The sequence below is a fragment of the Rhopalosiphum padi genome, chromosome 1, assembly GCF_020882245.1.
Source record: "Rhopalosiphum padi isolate XX-2018 chromosome 1, ASM2088224v1, whole genome shotgun sequence".
Classification (NCBI taxonomy): domain Eukaryota; kingdom Metazoa; phylum Arthropoda; class Insecta; order Hemiptera; family Aphididae; genus Rhopalosiphum; species Rhopalosiphum padi.
In genome coordinates this window covers 71,831,730-71,848,906 of record NC_083597.1, presented here as the reverse complement: position 1 = coordinate 71,848,906, position 17,177 = coordinate 71,831,730, and the positions used below count along the sequence as shown (strand labels likewise).

General features: G+C 28.0%; 3 protein-coding genes across 3 annotated transcripts; 1 reads left to right on the top strand and 2 right to left on the bottom strand.

Annotated features, from left to right (window-relative positions):
* Positions 1-267: 267 nt before the first annotated feature.
* On the bottom strand, positions 268-9,804 carry LOC132922515 (uncharacterized). The gene is made up of 2 exons (XM_060986083.1): positions 9,465-9,804; positions 268-4,442 (listed from the first exon to the last, which is right to left on the bottom strand). The coding sequence occupies exon 2, from the start codon at positions 4,433-4,435 to the stop codon at positions 932-934; it is 3,504 nt and encodes a 1,167-aa protein (XP_060842066.1). The 5' UTR covers positions 4,436-4,442; positions 9,465-9,804; the 3' UTR covers positions 268-931.
* Positions 9,805-9,943: 139 nt separating this feature from the next.
* LOC132922534 (chromatin modification-related protein MEAF6) lies at positions 9,944-13,001 on the top strand. Its single transcript, XM_060986106.1, has 5 exons — positions 9,944-10,315; positions 11,107-11,313; positions 11,965-11,998; positions 12,082-12,275; positions 12,617-13,001. The coding sequence occupies exons 1-4, from the start codon at positions 10,241-10,243 to the stop codon at positions 12,249-12,251; spliced, it is 486 nt and encodes a 161-aa protein (XP_060842089.1). The 5' UTR covers positions 9,944-10,240; the 3' UTR covers positions 12,252-12,275; positions 12,617-13,001.
* Positions 13,002-13,822: 821 nt separating this feature from the next.
* Positions 13,823-15,517, bottom strand: LOC132922525 (osteopetrosis-associated transmembrane protein 1-like). Its single transcript, XM_060986095.1, has 6 exons — positions 15,238-15,517; positions 14,967-15,129; positions 14,786-14,906; positions 14,487-14,698; positions 14,256-14,424; positions 13,823-14,175 (listed from the first exon to the last, which is right to left on the bottom strand). The coding sequence occupies exons 1-6, from the start codon at positions 15,327-15,329 to the stop codon at positions 14,108-14,110; spliced, it is 825 nt and encodes a 274-aa protein (XP_060842078.1). The 5' UTR covers positions 15,330-15,517; the 3' UTR covers positions 13,823-14,107.
* Positions 15,518-17,177: the final 1,660 nt, after the last annotated feature.

Genomic DNA, 17,177 nt, shown 5'->3' with positions numbered 1-17,177 from the left:
TAAATTTTATAAAAAAAATAATTGTAGAATCCAATAAAAAATTTAGATTGGTGAGGTCAGTTTTTACCAAATCACAATATTGAGGCAGACTTGATTCTTCGGGGAGAGTTTATAATGTCTGATACAGTAGTGTTGACTAGTTATTTATTATTATTAAACTACCTACTAAATAATTAGGTAACCTACTTGTTCAAATATTATAATTATTATACATAGTACATTTAATATATCAAATCAATCACATCAATAAACAAAATTATACACATATGATGTTAAAATTTAGTATTTATTGAATTCTACAAATCATAAATTTAAATCATTAGATGAAATTAAAGAATTAAAATGAGTTTAAAATAACAAATTATCTGGAACGAAAAAAGTTAATATATTTATTTTAGGAGATTTTAACTAATAGTTGTTATATTAAAAATATTCAATGTATATAATTACAAAAATATGTATAAAATAATGTGACAAAAAGTAGGTATAATTGTGCCCTATATCTATTGAATACTGAATTCACATTTAAAATAAATATATGTAGGTATTATAATTAAATAAACATTTTAAATTATAAAAACATAATAAATAAATAAGTATAATAAACAGGTCTAATAATAAAAATTATAACATACCATATCAGTAAATTATTTACGAGGACATATTATTGAACACACATAATGCACAACCTCATAGTTAGATGAAAGAATACAAAAATAAAAACAAGGTAAACAAATAAATTAAATTAAAATTACAGGTAACATTAATCAGTCATTATTAAGTATATGTATATTTAAAGAATAATAATTTAAAAAAAACATATTTATCTAAGAGATCCTTATTAAATTCCATTTAAAATTAAGATCAAATATAAGTTAGTATTTGCAGGTTGGCTGTAACCAATATACTGAATTTATTGAAAGTATTAGTTTCATTTATTTTCATGTTTAACTGTTTGCAGCTCTATTTGCATGGGTATAGTTTTATGGATATGTTTGTAACTCTTAGTTTTAAACTTTTCCATATCAGATTCAATTTCTATAATTTCTTCGTCATCATAATCCATAACTATATGTTTATCACATGATTCATTAGAATTATCTTCAATTAATAATTGCTTTTGTTTTTTCATTTGGCTATGTTTTTGTTTTAATTGATAGGTATTGTGTCTTTGAGCGGCTTCTGCAAACTTCAAGTTGCATTTAGTCATGTTATTCCTAAACCTTAAATATACAGTTGATGGTTCCATTTCATTGTTTAACTCTTTGGCTATAGCTGTCCATACAGGACTTGTACAGCTTGCAATCAAGTCGTTATGAAATATATCATTTTTATATTTATAAATGGCATCATAAAATATATCATCATTCAAATTTGATGTTTTTGTGTAATTTTTTTTTTCCATCCTCGCAGTTTGTTCAGATTTTAGCGTTTCTTTCCATGATGTTTCTTTTGATTTAATTACTTGGATTCGATTTTTAATTACAGAAGAAGATTCGTTAGTCCAATCTGCTAAACACTTTTTAATTAATTTTGTTCTACATGAATCACTGTTTTGTCGAAATTTCCAAAATGCTTCATCCGGAGAGAGTAAATTATTCATTAAATTTGAAACGTCTAACCAAACTGGACTAGACGCCATAGCAAAAACACCGTTATTGATAATGGAATGTTTGAAAATTGATATTGCATCAAAGAACATTTCATCTTCAATGCTTTGGTCTTCTACAGAATAAGAATCTTCATCTCCTTCCTGTAAAACATTGTTTAATTGAAAATTTCCAAATAATTTCCCTTGACAATTATGAGTGTTACGTTTAAACCTCAAATAAGCTGTTTTAGCTTTGATTGCATAATTGAGGTGTTTCGATATATCATTCCAAACATTATCAGTAGATGGAACTATGCAGTTATTTTTCACCAATCTATTTTTGAACACTAAACAAGCGCCAATAAAGTCATTTTCTTGTACATAGCCAACTTTTTGTCTCATGGATATCAAATCTTCAAAACTAGTATCTGCATCACCCTTCGTGTAATCGTGGTCCATCTGAGAAGTAATTTTTGATGAAATTGGTGAAGAAGTTATTTCATTTTTATCTGTTTCGTAAGCTTCTAGAAGTTTCTGTTGGCAATTGTGTCTGTTTAACATAAAGTTATTATAAAGAGTTAATGGTTTTACTAAAAAATTAAGTTTAGATGCAATTTCTCTCCAAATTGGATCACTAGGTTTAGCATGTGTTCCATTTTTAAGTATAGAGTCCTTATGGTTAATTATCACATCTAAAAATTTATCTTTATCAATACCTTGAGAACGACAAAATTCTTTTTTTGAAGATTTCAACAGCTTTGTACGGCAACCATCAATATCTTTAATGAATCTCGTATAAATTTCTCTGGGTTTCAACGCATAATTAATTTTTTGACTAATCTTTGTCCATACTGCATTATTAATATTTGCAATAATATTATTGTTTATAACTGACTGTCTGTGTGCAAATATAGCTTCAAATAAGTCGCTTTTAGGAACAGAATTAACACCAAAAAGTCGAGTACGGCAATTTTTATAATCATTAATGATATATGAATAAACATCATCTGCATTCAAATCTTTCAAACGACTTGATATTTGTTTCCATACAGGGTCTTCTTTTAAAGCTATTTGTCCATTGGCTAGTAAAATAGAATCCTTAAATTCATTAATTACTTCAATAAAATCATCATTCGATCCATTGGAAATATTACATTCAACTATTGGTGTTAATTCAGTCATACTTTCGGATACTTCTGGATGTTCTCCGGAAAACACACTGCGTTCTGTTTTAAGAGCTTGAATCATTTTTGTCTTACACATATCTTTATCCTTAGAAATAATGTCATAGATGACTTCTGGAGATAATTCAGAATTTAATCGAAGAGAAATCTCATTCCAGACGGGATCACTTAAATCTACAACTTGATCACCATTCATTATTGAATATTTATACAAGCATATTGTTTCAAAAAACTGGTCTTTATTAATTGTGTCTTTGCAAGTATAGTCTGTTAATAATTCAGTAGGTTTAAGAAGCCTATTTAAGCATAATTGGGAATTTCTTGTTACCCTGAAGTATACAGTTGCTGGCTTCAACGTATCGTTAAGATCTCTTGAAATTTGAGTCCAAACAGGATTTGAAAATTTAGCTATTTCACTCCCATTTTGTAAAATATCATTACGATATTTACATAATACGCTGAAAAATGCTTCATCGGATACACTATTAGGCTTGTTCAACTTTGGAACGACTAATGGAGTGAAATTCTCATCTTCCTTACATGCCTCAATAAGTTTGGTCTGGCATAAGTCATGATTACGAATAAATTTTGAATGGACATCAGATGGCTGCAAAGCGTAATCTAACATCTTTGCCACTTCATTCCAAACGGAATTATTATATCTTGCTATTGACCCATTTTGTATAATTTTTTTCCTATGAATATATAATGCTTTGAAAAATTTTGAAGGATCTTCAAACTTCAAACTTTTCTTTTTTACTTTGTTTTGCAGCTTTTCTGTGGATGGTACAAATTTTCGACTAGGAACGTCATAGGTTTTGGCTTTGGATGGGTCAAGTTTACAATGAGTAAGCAACTTTTTATGACAGTTGTGGGTATTACGTTTGAATCTTAAGTAAATACTATTAGGCTTTAAAGCATAGTTCAAGTGTGCTGAGATTTGATTCCATACAGAATCCACACTTGGCGCTACCTCTCCATCCTTAAGAACCTTATCTTTGAATACGAACAAAGCATCATAAAATGTTTCATTATCAACATGACCCGGTCTTTTTTCAACAACTTCATGGTGCATATCCGTTTTCATCATATGGTTTAGTATGGATATATCTGTAGTTTGACTTTTAGGGTCTTTAAGATATGCTTCAATTAACCTTGTTCTACAAGAATGTTTATTAAGAATAAAACGGTTGTAAATACTTTTTGGTTTAAGAATATTATCTAATTTTGAAGCAACACGTTCCCATATATGATCAGAAGAACTAACAATACGACCATCCTTCACAATTTCATGCATAAATTCGAGAAGTGTACGAAAAAATGTTTCTCTAAACATTTTCTTTTCACTCTTATTCATTGAAAAATATTTTGAAGTAGATTCACGCTCAGTGTTATCATCAGGATCTGATTCTGGTTGGTGCTGGTTTTGATTCAATTTTAACATGAAATGATTAGAAGGTAACAATATACCAGATACGGGTTGTCCTTCGACATTATTAATTAACAATATCTGATTTGACTGGACGGATGATGTAGATGGTACAGTTAATGATGTTTTCTCAGATAATTTTGTCAAAGTAGAATTGATAAGTTTAGTGTTTGGTTGATTTTTAAACGTATTCATTTCTTCGACAGCTTTACATATGGTTATGACCGACATTTTTAATCTGAAACATAAAAAATACATGTGAAGTTATTTTGAAGTTAATCTTACTTTATGATATATACGTAAATTGTATGTATGGTATATACTATATAGTCAATAAAATATAAATTTATATAATTAATATTAGTAAGTAAAACACATTTTTTTTTCTGAAAATTATATTATGATAAATAAATCTAATATTTATACTTCACAGAAGTACCCTAAAAAATATTCCACAACATTGATACTAATTTTATGCAGATATTGAATAAATTTAATAAATGTATGATAAGTACATAGTTAAGTTAATTACAAATATAGTAATATAGATATTAAAAATCTAGAAAAATACCTATATATTAATATAATATTATAAATATAAATATTTTTTTATAAAAGTAAATCTATAGTGATTTTGTTAAAACATGAACTTTTAATCGTAAGAGGCGATTAATAGGAGGTAAGTGAAGCAATAACCGTTACTACCAACCATGCTCAATATCCGAATCAAAACCAATGCCAATGGAAGAATTTGATGAACGCTAAAAATTCCATGAACGGAAAAAATAAAAATGTTGAGGATGTTTTCAGGAGAATGAATACCCAAAAGTCAATATGGAATATGCTAAGTTTGAGAAAAAAAGCATGGATTCGGACACGTAATAAGAAATAGTCCTTGGATAACCACAATAATAGAGGGAAAAATCGAAGGAAAACCTGAAGAGGTAGGCCTAGAACTCCATTTCTGAAGCAAGTAATGAAAGATACCGGAATAGAAACATCCTGAAAGTTGAAGAGGAATTATAAGTGACAGAGGTAAATGGAGAGAGACATCAATAAACCAATCTTCGAATTAAAAAAAAAACTAAATTTAAATATAATGTCCAAAACGTCTTTATAGCGAAAAAATATTTTAAACAAGTGAATAAAATAAATGTTACAATCAAAATTAATTATAGTCATTTTAAATTTTTTAAGATATAAAACAACAATAAATTACTTTTTTTTTTTGCTTTTGGATTAATGTAATATAGTTTGTATTCTATAAATTAGAAACATAAGAATTCAGTATTAGTAAGTATTAATTACTAATTAGAATAGGTATAAATATATAATAATATATTATATTGTTTGGAATAAATCGAATATGGAACCCAATGCCCAATGGCCAGTACCCACCCATCCACCTCTGAAAAGCTCTACATTGGCTACTAACTATGAATTACCTAGTAATTACACAAACTTCCGGGAAACACTTGACAAACTTACAATATAATTAACACAGTAAGTAAAAAGGTAATGCGTTTTTGATACGCGTCAAACTCTACTTAAATATGTGAAAGATAAATCTAAAATACCTACCTCACATTATAGTATTTTAACCACTGTAAAATGCTAATAATTTTCACTCCGTATGTATCATATATTATATAAATTCCTACATTTGCAGGTTCTCATAAGACCACATATTGCCCTGGGTTCCATTTTTAAAACATTACTGAGGATCTTCCAAAAAAATTCAGATGTAAAAAATTAACTAATTAAGTACAATACATATAATTAAAATTATCCAATGTTTATCAGAGCATTTAGAGTCTTTTATAAAATATTTTTTCTGTATGAAACTATGAAATATTAATAATACAATTTTATTTCGTGTTTAGTTTATATATTTATATTATTTAGCTGAATTACCAAACTTCGCCCGTGTGCAGTATTTACTTTCTCTAAATTAAATTCTTAAATCAACACACATAGACATAGTTGTGTTTTAAAGAAGAAAAAAAATGTATAATCAACACTTATAGTTAATCAAATACTAAGTACTATAGTAGTAGCTGAACTACAAAAAAAAAAAATAATAATAATAATAATATTAACAAATAATTTTAATGGTTCTATAATTATAATTTGTACAATTTAACTTTATTTAAATTTAAATATTTAAAATGACTTAAGTCATAACTTCTTAGTATACCACGAAGTTTTATTTTGTGATAAATAAACGTATAAATGGTCAAGTCTTCCAACTCCAGAAACTGCCACATAATATAATTGTCCATGCGAGAAACAGTTATTTTCCAAATCTGCACCACAATAAGTTAAAGTCCGACCTTGCGCTTTGTTTATTGTCATTATAAAATAAACTTTTTTTGGAAACTGAACTTACTGAACTAGAAAATCGTTGGAGTATTATTATTTTCGGTAAAAATATTTTTTTCTCCTTTAGCACATCCGGTCAAATTTCAACTTCAATTACATTTTTGTAAGAGATGTGACACGGAATCTAATCTTTTTATAAAACCTAGGAAATTCAAATTTTTTAATAATATGATTAGAACTCCCGCCATCAGTGATATTTTATGAGGAGGTTACCAGATGGTGTTTGTCAATTTCAGAACTCTGTAGAAAAATGTACCGATTCTTCACTATCAACAACTGTATCGATAGAAAAGTATTCATTTTTAGTGCTTGAAATCCACCAATTACTTGCGAGTTTATTGTGTCAGCTCGGTTATTTGTTGTTGTTAAAATAAAGCGTTCGCATAACCATCCACTACTAAGATTTTTCAAATTTTTAATATCTTGGTACTCATTTTGTAAAAGTTGTCCCAATGAAATAAAATTAAATTGTAAATAAAAAAATCACTCGTAGGCTCGTTTGGTACAACTTTGTGAAAAAAAAATCGTTAAATTGTTTAAATGACGCGCTAAAAAACCGTCATCTTTAAATACAAACCCTCCTCACCTTCTCTTCAGACAAAAAAAAATATGAAAAATTGGGCGATGTGGTGACACTAAAAGAGTATTTGGAACATCTCTATATGAAAAAAAAAGGAATAAAGTTAAATATTGTCGTCACAAAATTGGAACATAAAAAAGACCTGTTCTTAAAATATAAAAAATAAGCAGGTTACATTTTCGGTAATACTAAACGATTCAATGTAAAAACTGTATATTATTATTATTGTTATAATACTTGAATGCAAAAAATAAAAATATCTGAAATTCTTCATAGAAATTTGCTATTGCAAATATCGGACGCGACATGGCAGTTGGCCTTTGAAGATTTATATAATATTACCGTTATTAATTTATTAGTTTATTACCTTTACAGCTACATGTTTATTTTCTATATGGAGCTCATAGAATGCTTATTATTTTAATCATTGTTTAATATAGCTAATATTGTTGCCAGTTTTATTATTTCCATACTGAAGATTAGTGTTACACCGACGTCATGAATTTGAATGACCTTGATTGAAGAATTCACTAATATTTTGCAAATCTCAATAACCATTTTTTATCATATGACATATTGTTTAATGATGAATGATGATTAATGAAGAGGCCCCAAAAAACTTTGGAATAGCTCTGCGTGTTCACGTATATTATTATTTATTTATTTATTGGCTATAGTACATGATAGTTTAATTACATCTAATAGGTATTAACTACAACAAATAATGAGTAAATTATAGCAATATTTTTCAATTCGAAATATTTTAAAAGCCTCATCGGTCCTTAATGACTATAGATAGGATATACAGTTATTAAGTATAAACATGGATGTAATTAGGATTGCTAGGCTAAGATAAATACTCCCTACACCAGTTTTCGGTTTTATTAAGCTCAGACTATATATCAGACAAATTAAGAGAGAAAACTTCACGTAAACACTTCTGATTTTAAAAACGTACATGGTTATAGTATATATACAATATACATCGATTTATAATAAAACGATCAGACACGGATCGCAGTAAAATATTCAGAACTTTTTTAATAAGAGAGGGGGAAGGCCGACACAAAACTGTATTAGACTTAGGCACAGTTGGATATTTATAGGATTTATCGCTTGAAGCCACGAAAGGTTTTACGCAAATTACGATTACAACATTTACACGAGAAATCTTTAATTATTTTACGAATCATTATCCACACAGTAATGCATGTACGAAATACGATTTATCGTGTTAAATTAAAATGTAATCGTGTACCTGACGTGTGTAAAATTTTATTCATTTAAATACCAAATATAATAACAAGATAATCCAAACGTAAAACAAAGTAACACTTACGACATATGCCTACTCCGAAAAAATAACGTCCCTTCTCCCACCAAAAAATCTCGGAGGTAATTCATAGAAATTAAAAAGAAAAAAACTGGAACAAATAAAATATGTTTCATAAAGAAAAAAATTATTTTGAATAAAACAAATATATAATTTAGATAGTTATTTTAATTTTCACTATGAATTATGTAATTTAAGGATATATATAATATTTTAAATTTATTGTTAATCGTATTTGGAATTCGATTTTACAAGTTACCATAAAAATGATATACATTTTAACACAATATAATACGAATTCACATTATCGCAGGAATCCAGGACATATTGAAGTCTTTTAATAAAGATTTCGGGATGACGGGAGAAACTTTTAAAAACCGGGACGTCTGGACACCCTACCTTCATCGCGCGGCTGCTTACAATGTTTGACCATGACCGTGACCGTTAACCATTCCCTCTCGACTACCACCGATTCGACCATTGTGTGTGTGCAAATATCTTACACAGCGCGATTCGATATTGAATACCGTCTACCCGCGTGACAATATTAAAATAATTATTTCGATAGTTTTTTTCAAAAAATCGTCCAGAAAACCCCATTATCCACCGATTTTCAAGGGAGGAGGGGCACCTATACCTATTATTTATATACATTACGATATAATTATTATAATATTATCGTATTTAGACTTAACCATTTTTTATCCTTTTTTCGGAAAAAAAACTTTCTCCACACTATTTTACACACTTCCTCCTCAACGATCGTATATGCACAATAATAATTAATAACAATGTACCTATAACTATACTATAATATTATCGAATTCAGACGTATCTTTTATCCAGTTTAATAGCACTGGTTTGGGTACCTACCTAATATATATTGTTTAATTGTTTAATATTACATTATATTTTAATTAATACTTCACATTCTCGTCAATATAATATCAGTTCGTTAAAATTACCTCCACTGATTCGTCCCTTGTAAGACGGCCGCGTTCAACTCTGTAGGCACCCCGTTTGGACTCGGTCGACTTTATGCGACACTCGTTCGCAGCGAACAGGTACACGCGACGTACTGCTCTAGTGCAGTCCAGCCGACGACGCGGTTCGGGGTGCGCGAACCCACACCCGCGCACAAGCGACCGTTTTATTTATAGCGACGCGACGACGTGCGGCTTGACGCGTGCAGCTGCTGTCCGGCGCGCTAACTCGCCGCCAACTACTGCAGCCGCCCGGCCAGGCGGTTGAACGACGCCGTGCGCGCGTGGGCGAATCAATAATACGCATAAGCCCGATTAAGCCGTAAATCAATCCGCCCGGCGCGCCAGGACAAAGCTCAGAGGTGCGCGCGAGATGAAGGCGAAAAGTAAAGCTCGCGCCGCCGCCGTTTGGCGCGAGCGGTGCAGTGCCGCCAACGTCACCATCAGACGACGACGTCGCCGCCGCCCGTTTACGGATCCCGCCAATATTTCGACGACAACAAAATACAAGCCAAACCGTGATCACAACGACCCGTGATAACTGCTGATAACAGATACCGTTTGCTAATCGGTCGAAAAATCATAACTAAAATCTAAAACCACAACGAAATCGTTTTGCATTTCTTCGGTGGAGAAACTCCCATAACGAATCATTTATTACTATTTCGTTGGGTTTTCTCAAATCCTCAATCGCGTTTTGGGCGGGTACCGCATTCGAGCGATAGAAATACTTGGCACCGTTTCCGAGCCCGCACGCCATGTCAAAGTCGTCCGGTTCCAACGACTTGCGCACCGAGCTAGCCGAGCTCGTCAAACGCAAATCAGACATTGCCGTAAGTTTGTATTTTACGGATGATTCGAATGCGCCTCCGGTTATAAAATCGTAACTGTGCACGACCAACGCATCCGTTGTTGACTTGTTGTGGTCAAAGAATATTTTTAAACTACGAATGTGTCTACTAATCGGTCGCAAATCGCCTTATCCCATTATAAAACCATACTTTCAGTTCGTCTACGAACTACCGATTTATCTGGTTTAGAAATGATGTCCCAAAGGTTAGGTAGGTCATAATTTTACGTTATAACTGACGTATTACGTTGGGTTGTCACAATCATAACAACCGGCTCTAATCATTCAAACTCCTTGATATACTTAATTTAGTAATTTACACGAAAATGCAAGAATTTGAGCCAGAGATACAGTACGTGTTGATACAACAATTTACAATAATAATTATATTGTGTTAACCAATTATATACAATTTAATTGATGTATACAAAAAGTTTGTACCTATCAATGAAAATTCATTTATAACTGGCGCTGCTTATGAAATTAAAATGTTATAATAATTGTCATTAACATAAGCCAATAGAAAACAATTGATACTTTTCATTATTATTTATTATTCTAAAGCTACAATTTTAAACAACTATTATAGATTTGTTTATACCTACTGTACTCTAGCATTATATATTTAAATTTATTATAAAAATGTTTTTACATTGATAATTACATTTTATAATAACTTTTAACACCGACACAATAGTCTCAATATAAATTAATTTAAATATTTGTATGAAATGATTTTTTGTTTTTAAAACTAATATTTATTTGTGATTTTAGGAAACCTTAGCCAATCTTGAACGTCAAATTTATGCATTTGAAGGAAGTTACTTAGAGGACACTCATTTATATGGTAATATCATTCGTGGTTGGGACAGATATCTTACATCAGCTAATAAGCTCCCTAATTCTAAAAATGAACCACGTAACAGAAAATTTAAAGAGGCTGAGCGACTTTTTTCCAAATCTTCTATTACCTCTATGGCTGTAAGTTTTGTTTTCTATAAATAATAATTTTATATTAGTTTTTTTTTTAACTTACCTGAAGTATATAAAATGAGTTTTAGACTGCAAGCTCATTAAAATATAATTTGTTATAATTTGGTGATGTCTTATGTTATTATAACATAACTGTTGTGATACTATCATATGAAAATTAAAAACATAGTTTTACTTATAAAATAATGATAAAAGTAATAAATAGTTATATTTTTATGTTATTAATAATCTAAAATCAATAATTATAAATTGCACTTAAATAGTTTGATCTTAATTTTTTGACATTATATAAAATTTAAAAAAAAATAATGTTTTGTTTTGAGAATAAAGCTTTATTTTTGCACAATAGCTTCATTATTTGCTATTATTCTATAAATCGTCATCTCTACTGGACACTATCACACTGAGCATTTGTTGCTTACATTAACAAGTTTATTACATAATCCTCATTTTACTTATTAGTGACTAACTACTTATACAGTTATTTATACTATAATAAAAATATTGTACTTGGTTTTAATTTATTTTTGTATTTATTTAAACTTAAAAGCAACAAAATCTATAAACCCTCCTTCAGACTTATAAATGTTTGTTATATCTGACTATATATACTTATAATTTTAAATTATGTTTTTCCAGGCTGTGAGTGGTTTAGTAGAAGCTCAAGAAAAAGGTATTTGCATAATTATTATACTTTTTTATTTAATCCAGTCAAAATTAATTTAATATTATAAATATGATATTTATTATTGTTAGCTGAAATAAACAGTGAAACTGAGTCACAAACAGGAAATAGTGGTAGTGAAGATAACACGACCAAAGAAAGTGGAAAATCTAATAGTTTGACAAATGGTCCAACCACCCCTAGAAATCCCTTAGCTTCTGCCAAACGAGCGTCTAGTACTAAAAAAGTTAAAAATCGATGATCTTCATTTAACAAACTCAATAGAGTAAGTATATAACTTCTACCTAATATTAACATAATACTATGTGAGTATGTGACTAATGATCCATAAAATACATTTTTAACTATTTTTATAATATTATTGTCTATGTATTGTATTTTTACATATAATAAATAATTGAGAATCAGAAGTTAAAAAAACTTAGATATAAAATGTTTAATTAATCTACCTTACTACCTTAGTTATTAAATATTTTGAACTTTAACATCAGTCTACAAACTATTTATTAAATTATTTACAATTGTGATATACATATCTATTAAAATATTGTATACAATTAAATTCATACCAAATCTGTTTTTAATAAATAATTTTATTTCATTCAGGTTTTAAAACAGTTCCAGCGACCGCAGTGAGAACCTAATGTTATGTTGATATTGTTTAACAAACAACATTCTTGTAAATGTGTTATTACTACTATAATCAAGTATTTAGAATTATTTATTATTGTCCGAACATAATTTTAACTGTAAATTATTGTACAGTAATGTAAAACTAAAACATAGTAGCACATTTTTTAACATAACACACTTAATAACAATTTTTAATTTTATTATAAAACTATAGTTTATAAATCAATTAACATTAAATCTAAGACTTTCATTAGTAATTAATAAGTTTTAAAATATCTAACAAAAAAAATATTAATAAATTATACAATTAATTAAATTATCATATACTTAAATAAAAGCAAAAAATATATTGAATAAATCTTTAAATGTTTAAATATTTTGTTATTAAAAACTGAAAATCAAAATCTAAAATTAATATAACAATACTCACAAGATATTTTATTCCATTTCAAATTAACATTCCTGCCAACTACATCAGCACTGCACTATCATCAATAATTCAATTCAAGTCAGTTTAATAATGTTTTGATTATGGACTAATGTAAAATATAATTTTTATCCATAATTATGTAAATAACAAACACACTTTGCAAAACACAATAACAACTTAAGCATACAATATGCAAAATAAGATAAAAAAAATAACAATGATTATTATTTTAAAACAAACTAGATGTTTTACTCTCACTTTGTCACATAATATGTTTAGTCAGTAGTTGTATAGATTTTTTTGAATATATCAATTAAATATAATATAATCAATAGACAAAAATTTCAATTCGTTTGGTATTCATTTCTCTAAAGTTTTTGAATTATTATTATTTTATTACTATCTTTTGAAATTTCAAGACAGTACAAAAATATATACTGTAGTTCCAATGGTCAGGCACACGTGGGATTGGAGCACTGTTAGATTACAATGCTGTCTGCTAGAGACCAACAATTTGCATTTATCCGTGCACGTTTAAATACAAAAAATAAGGATTATATATGTACACACAGAGTACTGTATCCAATTAGAATTTCGCACCAATTTGGTCGAGTAGAAACGACCGAACGCTATACTAATACATCAGGTTAGTATCAAAAGAATTTATAATATTCAACACAAGGTGGATAAAAGTATTTGAATATTGTGAATTCCAAGTTACAAAAAATATAATATTGGAACAGATTAAATAAAATATAACATAATATAATTATATAAAAATAAAGCAATAATAATAACAATTTACAATTACAATTTGTTTTTAGATACTTTAATAATTAAACATAATAGATAATTGTAGTAATTTTTTATTTTTATGTCTCATAATTAACAAATATCACAGTTGACACTAAATATGATGAACTAACTTAATTATTGTAATTACTTGAACAAATTATATTACCAGCTTATAACATACTTGAGTCACAATGCAATACGTTTTTAAAGTACTGAGTTTTATAGACACAAAAACTAACTTAGGATATGACGACGTAACCGGAAGTCGATGCTGCGTTATTAGTAAATCTTTCATGCCAACGGTTTTCTATAAAGAAGTAATGAATATTGCAAATTAACCATAAGTCCACAAATTAACTATTATATATATAAATATAAAATACTCACGTGATAATAATACATTTGATCTTTCTTGAGATATTAGCCAATTGATAAAATAAAATAAAATTGGGATTAAAAGTATAATAGACGAAATGACAAGTAAAATCCATTCAGAATCATAGTTGGATACGTGACATTTAAACTTCAAACTCCAATCACTTTGTGTGGTGTTAATCTACAATAAATCAGTAGTTAAAAATTTAACTTTTACAGTAAATTGCTAATCGATTCACTTACCAAATCAACAACATCCATACAAAAAGTATTATCATTTTTGTGTTTATTGTAGTAATTGGTTAAATTAATGTAGTATTGTTTGCAATCAGCACAAAGTGATGAGTTTGAAAGTTGTGTGTCATTTATGTGTTTTGATATACACTCATCTAAATTATCACCTCGTATCATAACTCCTTTTGTCTTGTCATTGAAAACAGTACCATTTAAACATACTAATAATAAAATAAAAATTGGTTATATCACATTATCACAAATGTTAACAATAAGTATTAATTTGTAGTAACTGTGTAAGTACTAACGTTTGCATGACGCTTTTTCCCACATGTCCAACACATAGTTATAGCTTGCGTAGACGACTTGTAACCGATCAATATTAGTCAATACTGCTCGACAGTCTACCTCACTATCATTGTTGTGTAACTGTAAAAGAAAAACAAAAAAAAATAACAAAACCCTTGATTATTTCACAATTTTACTTACCTTTTGAATTTCTTCATATCTCTTAAATACTTGATTGAACTCGTTCACACATTTTTCACATACGGTGATCGGCCGAGCATTAGTAACTACACACAGTGTGAACCTTGCTGTCTCATTAGCAAATGATTGCAGAAGACTTTGACATCCGTCAGGCAACACATCTCTAGACCAAAAATTTAATCGAGAACAAAACAGAATTCGTTAGGAAATGGTTTATTTAATAATAACATTTGCAGATCCCAAAAATAAGCTATGAACAATTTTTACGTACATGGTTGACGATATCGATACGTTCGACGCCAATAACAGTTTTAGGTTCAAGTAAAATATGTAAGTATAGAAAAAATGAACGATTTTAACCATGTCTGATGATTTAAAATATTGTTCTGTTAAAACATATCATAACTACAAGTGCACTGTGCGAGTTAAAAATTTCCGTATTTGTCAATAATGTAAGTCAAACAAATCGTATATATTTCTTATGTCTATTCACACTCTTTATTAACTGAGTCATTAAAAATCACTGTAATCATTTTTAATACTGCTCTAATAATATAGAATAAAAAACAAGTGTCCAATATAAACACAGATAAGTCTATTATCAGTACTAATAACCTTCATTATCACGGATGCGATTGATAACCTTAGAAGATCATCTAAGTTTATTACAAAAAAGAACAAATTTTTTTATTTTAATACATTATAACAAAGAAATTTGTGAAAAAAAGTAAATAGAATACAATCTTATGATAGAACAATTAAAATCAATGCATCCATCGTCGACCATATTGTCCATATTCATGTAATAAAACAAATTAATAATAATTTTAGTTGACCATAAAACATGCTTTCGTAAAAAAAAATCGAACACAGCCCTTCTTATTTTTGAAGTTTATTTTTCTAAAAACTTTGATTTTCAATATTTTATTCACATTAATCCCATGATTTTTAATAATTTATTTAGTTTCAAGAAAAATTTTAAATTATTTAATACCATATATTATCAAACATATGACCCGTGTAATAATACAAACACATTGTCAAGACTAAAAAAATATTAAAGAACATGATAATAATGAAAATAAAACGTTGAAGCATCAACATTTTCAGATAAATAAACTACAAAATTGTTAAAAAATAATTAAATAAAAAATTATTGTTTTATAACTTTTTTACCTAAACACTAAATTAAATTAAAACATAATATACTTGTAATCCTTATGACCTTATCCCTGCGAGCCTTTAAAAAAAAAAAAACCATTATTATGATATATCTCCATTATTTTTCAGGATATATCACAATGGATAAATCCTCACGGGATGACACTGTATATCATTGTTTTTCGTTTAAATATTCATTTCTTGGATCTCTGTCAACATTTACTGTAGACTGTAGTACATTTAACTGTAATACAACTTTATGGGAAATCTTGTATTAGATTTTTAAACCTTCAAACGATTTTATAAATTCTTAAACCAAAAAATAATTTTAAAATTTCATAATTATGATGGATTTTGTCAACATTTTGTATTCTTTAAACCTTAAAACACTTTCAACACTTATATTATAAGAACATTTACTTGTGTGGTCTTGTGTTCAATTTTCAATCTTTTTAAATGAACTTAAAAACTTTAAACAAAATTCAAATCAAAATTTCTATAAATTCTTCAATTTAAAACTAGTCTAAATATATTTAAAATGTGATTGTAAATGAAAAATAATTATTGAAGTATATTAGTAGAATGTTAAAAATTTCTAGAGCAAAACAATTTCAAAAATTATACTTCAATTGTTCATAAAAAAAAATTATGTGGCTCTGTGCTGGACTTTTTTTTAAATTCCGATTAAAGACTCATTATAGTGAATCTTGTATTCAATTTATAAACATTAGTTTTAAATTTTACATGACAATAACAACAACAGTTGACTACATAAAACTATAAAATAATTTGGATACGATCATGAATTTTATAAATATTGTAAACAATTTAAATACATATCAACAAGTTCTAAAAAAATGTACTCATATATTTTATTGAATTAATATGAGAAAAACTTATTTGAGATTTTGTATTAAATTGGCAAACAAAATTTGGAAAAAAACTGAAAAAGTAAGTTATAAATGTCTAGAAATAGAATAAAAGAGCCAAACTATTAAAAAAATGTATCATGTCTAACAAAAGGTAATATAAAATATAGTCAATAATTTA

Coding starts and splice junctions, on each gene's coding strand:
- LOC132922515 (XM_060986083.1), bottom strand. CDS start 4,435: ATGTCGGTCATAACCATATGTAAAGCTGTCGAAGAAATGAATACGTTT.
- LOC132922534 (XM_060986106.1), top strand. CDS start 10,241: ATGTCAAAGTCGTCCGGTTCCAACGACTTGCGCACCGAGCTAGCCGAG. Junction 10,316..11,106: donor AACGCAAATCAGACATTGCC/GTAAGTTTGTAT, acceptor TTGTGATTTTAG/GAAACCTTAGCCAATCTTGA. Junction 11,999..12,081: donor AGTAGAAGCTCAAGAAAAAG/GTATTTGCATAA, acceptor TATTATTGTTAG/CTGAAATAAACAGTGAAACT.
- LOC132922525 (XM_060986095.1), bottom strand. CDS start 15,329: ATGGTTAAAATCGTTCATTTTTTCTATACTTACATATTTTACTTGAAC. Junction 14,699..14,785: donor GGAAAAAGCGTCATGCAAAC/GTTAGTACTTAC, acceptor TTTTATTATTAG/TATGTTTAAATGGTACTGTT. Junction 14,425..14,486: donor GTATGGATGTTGTTGATTTG/GTAAGTGAATCG, acceptor GATTTATTGTAG/ATTAACACCACACAAAGTGA.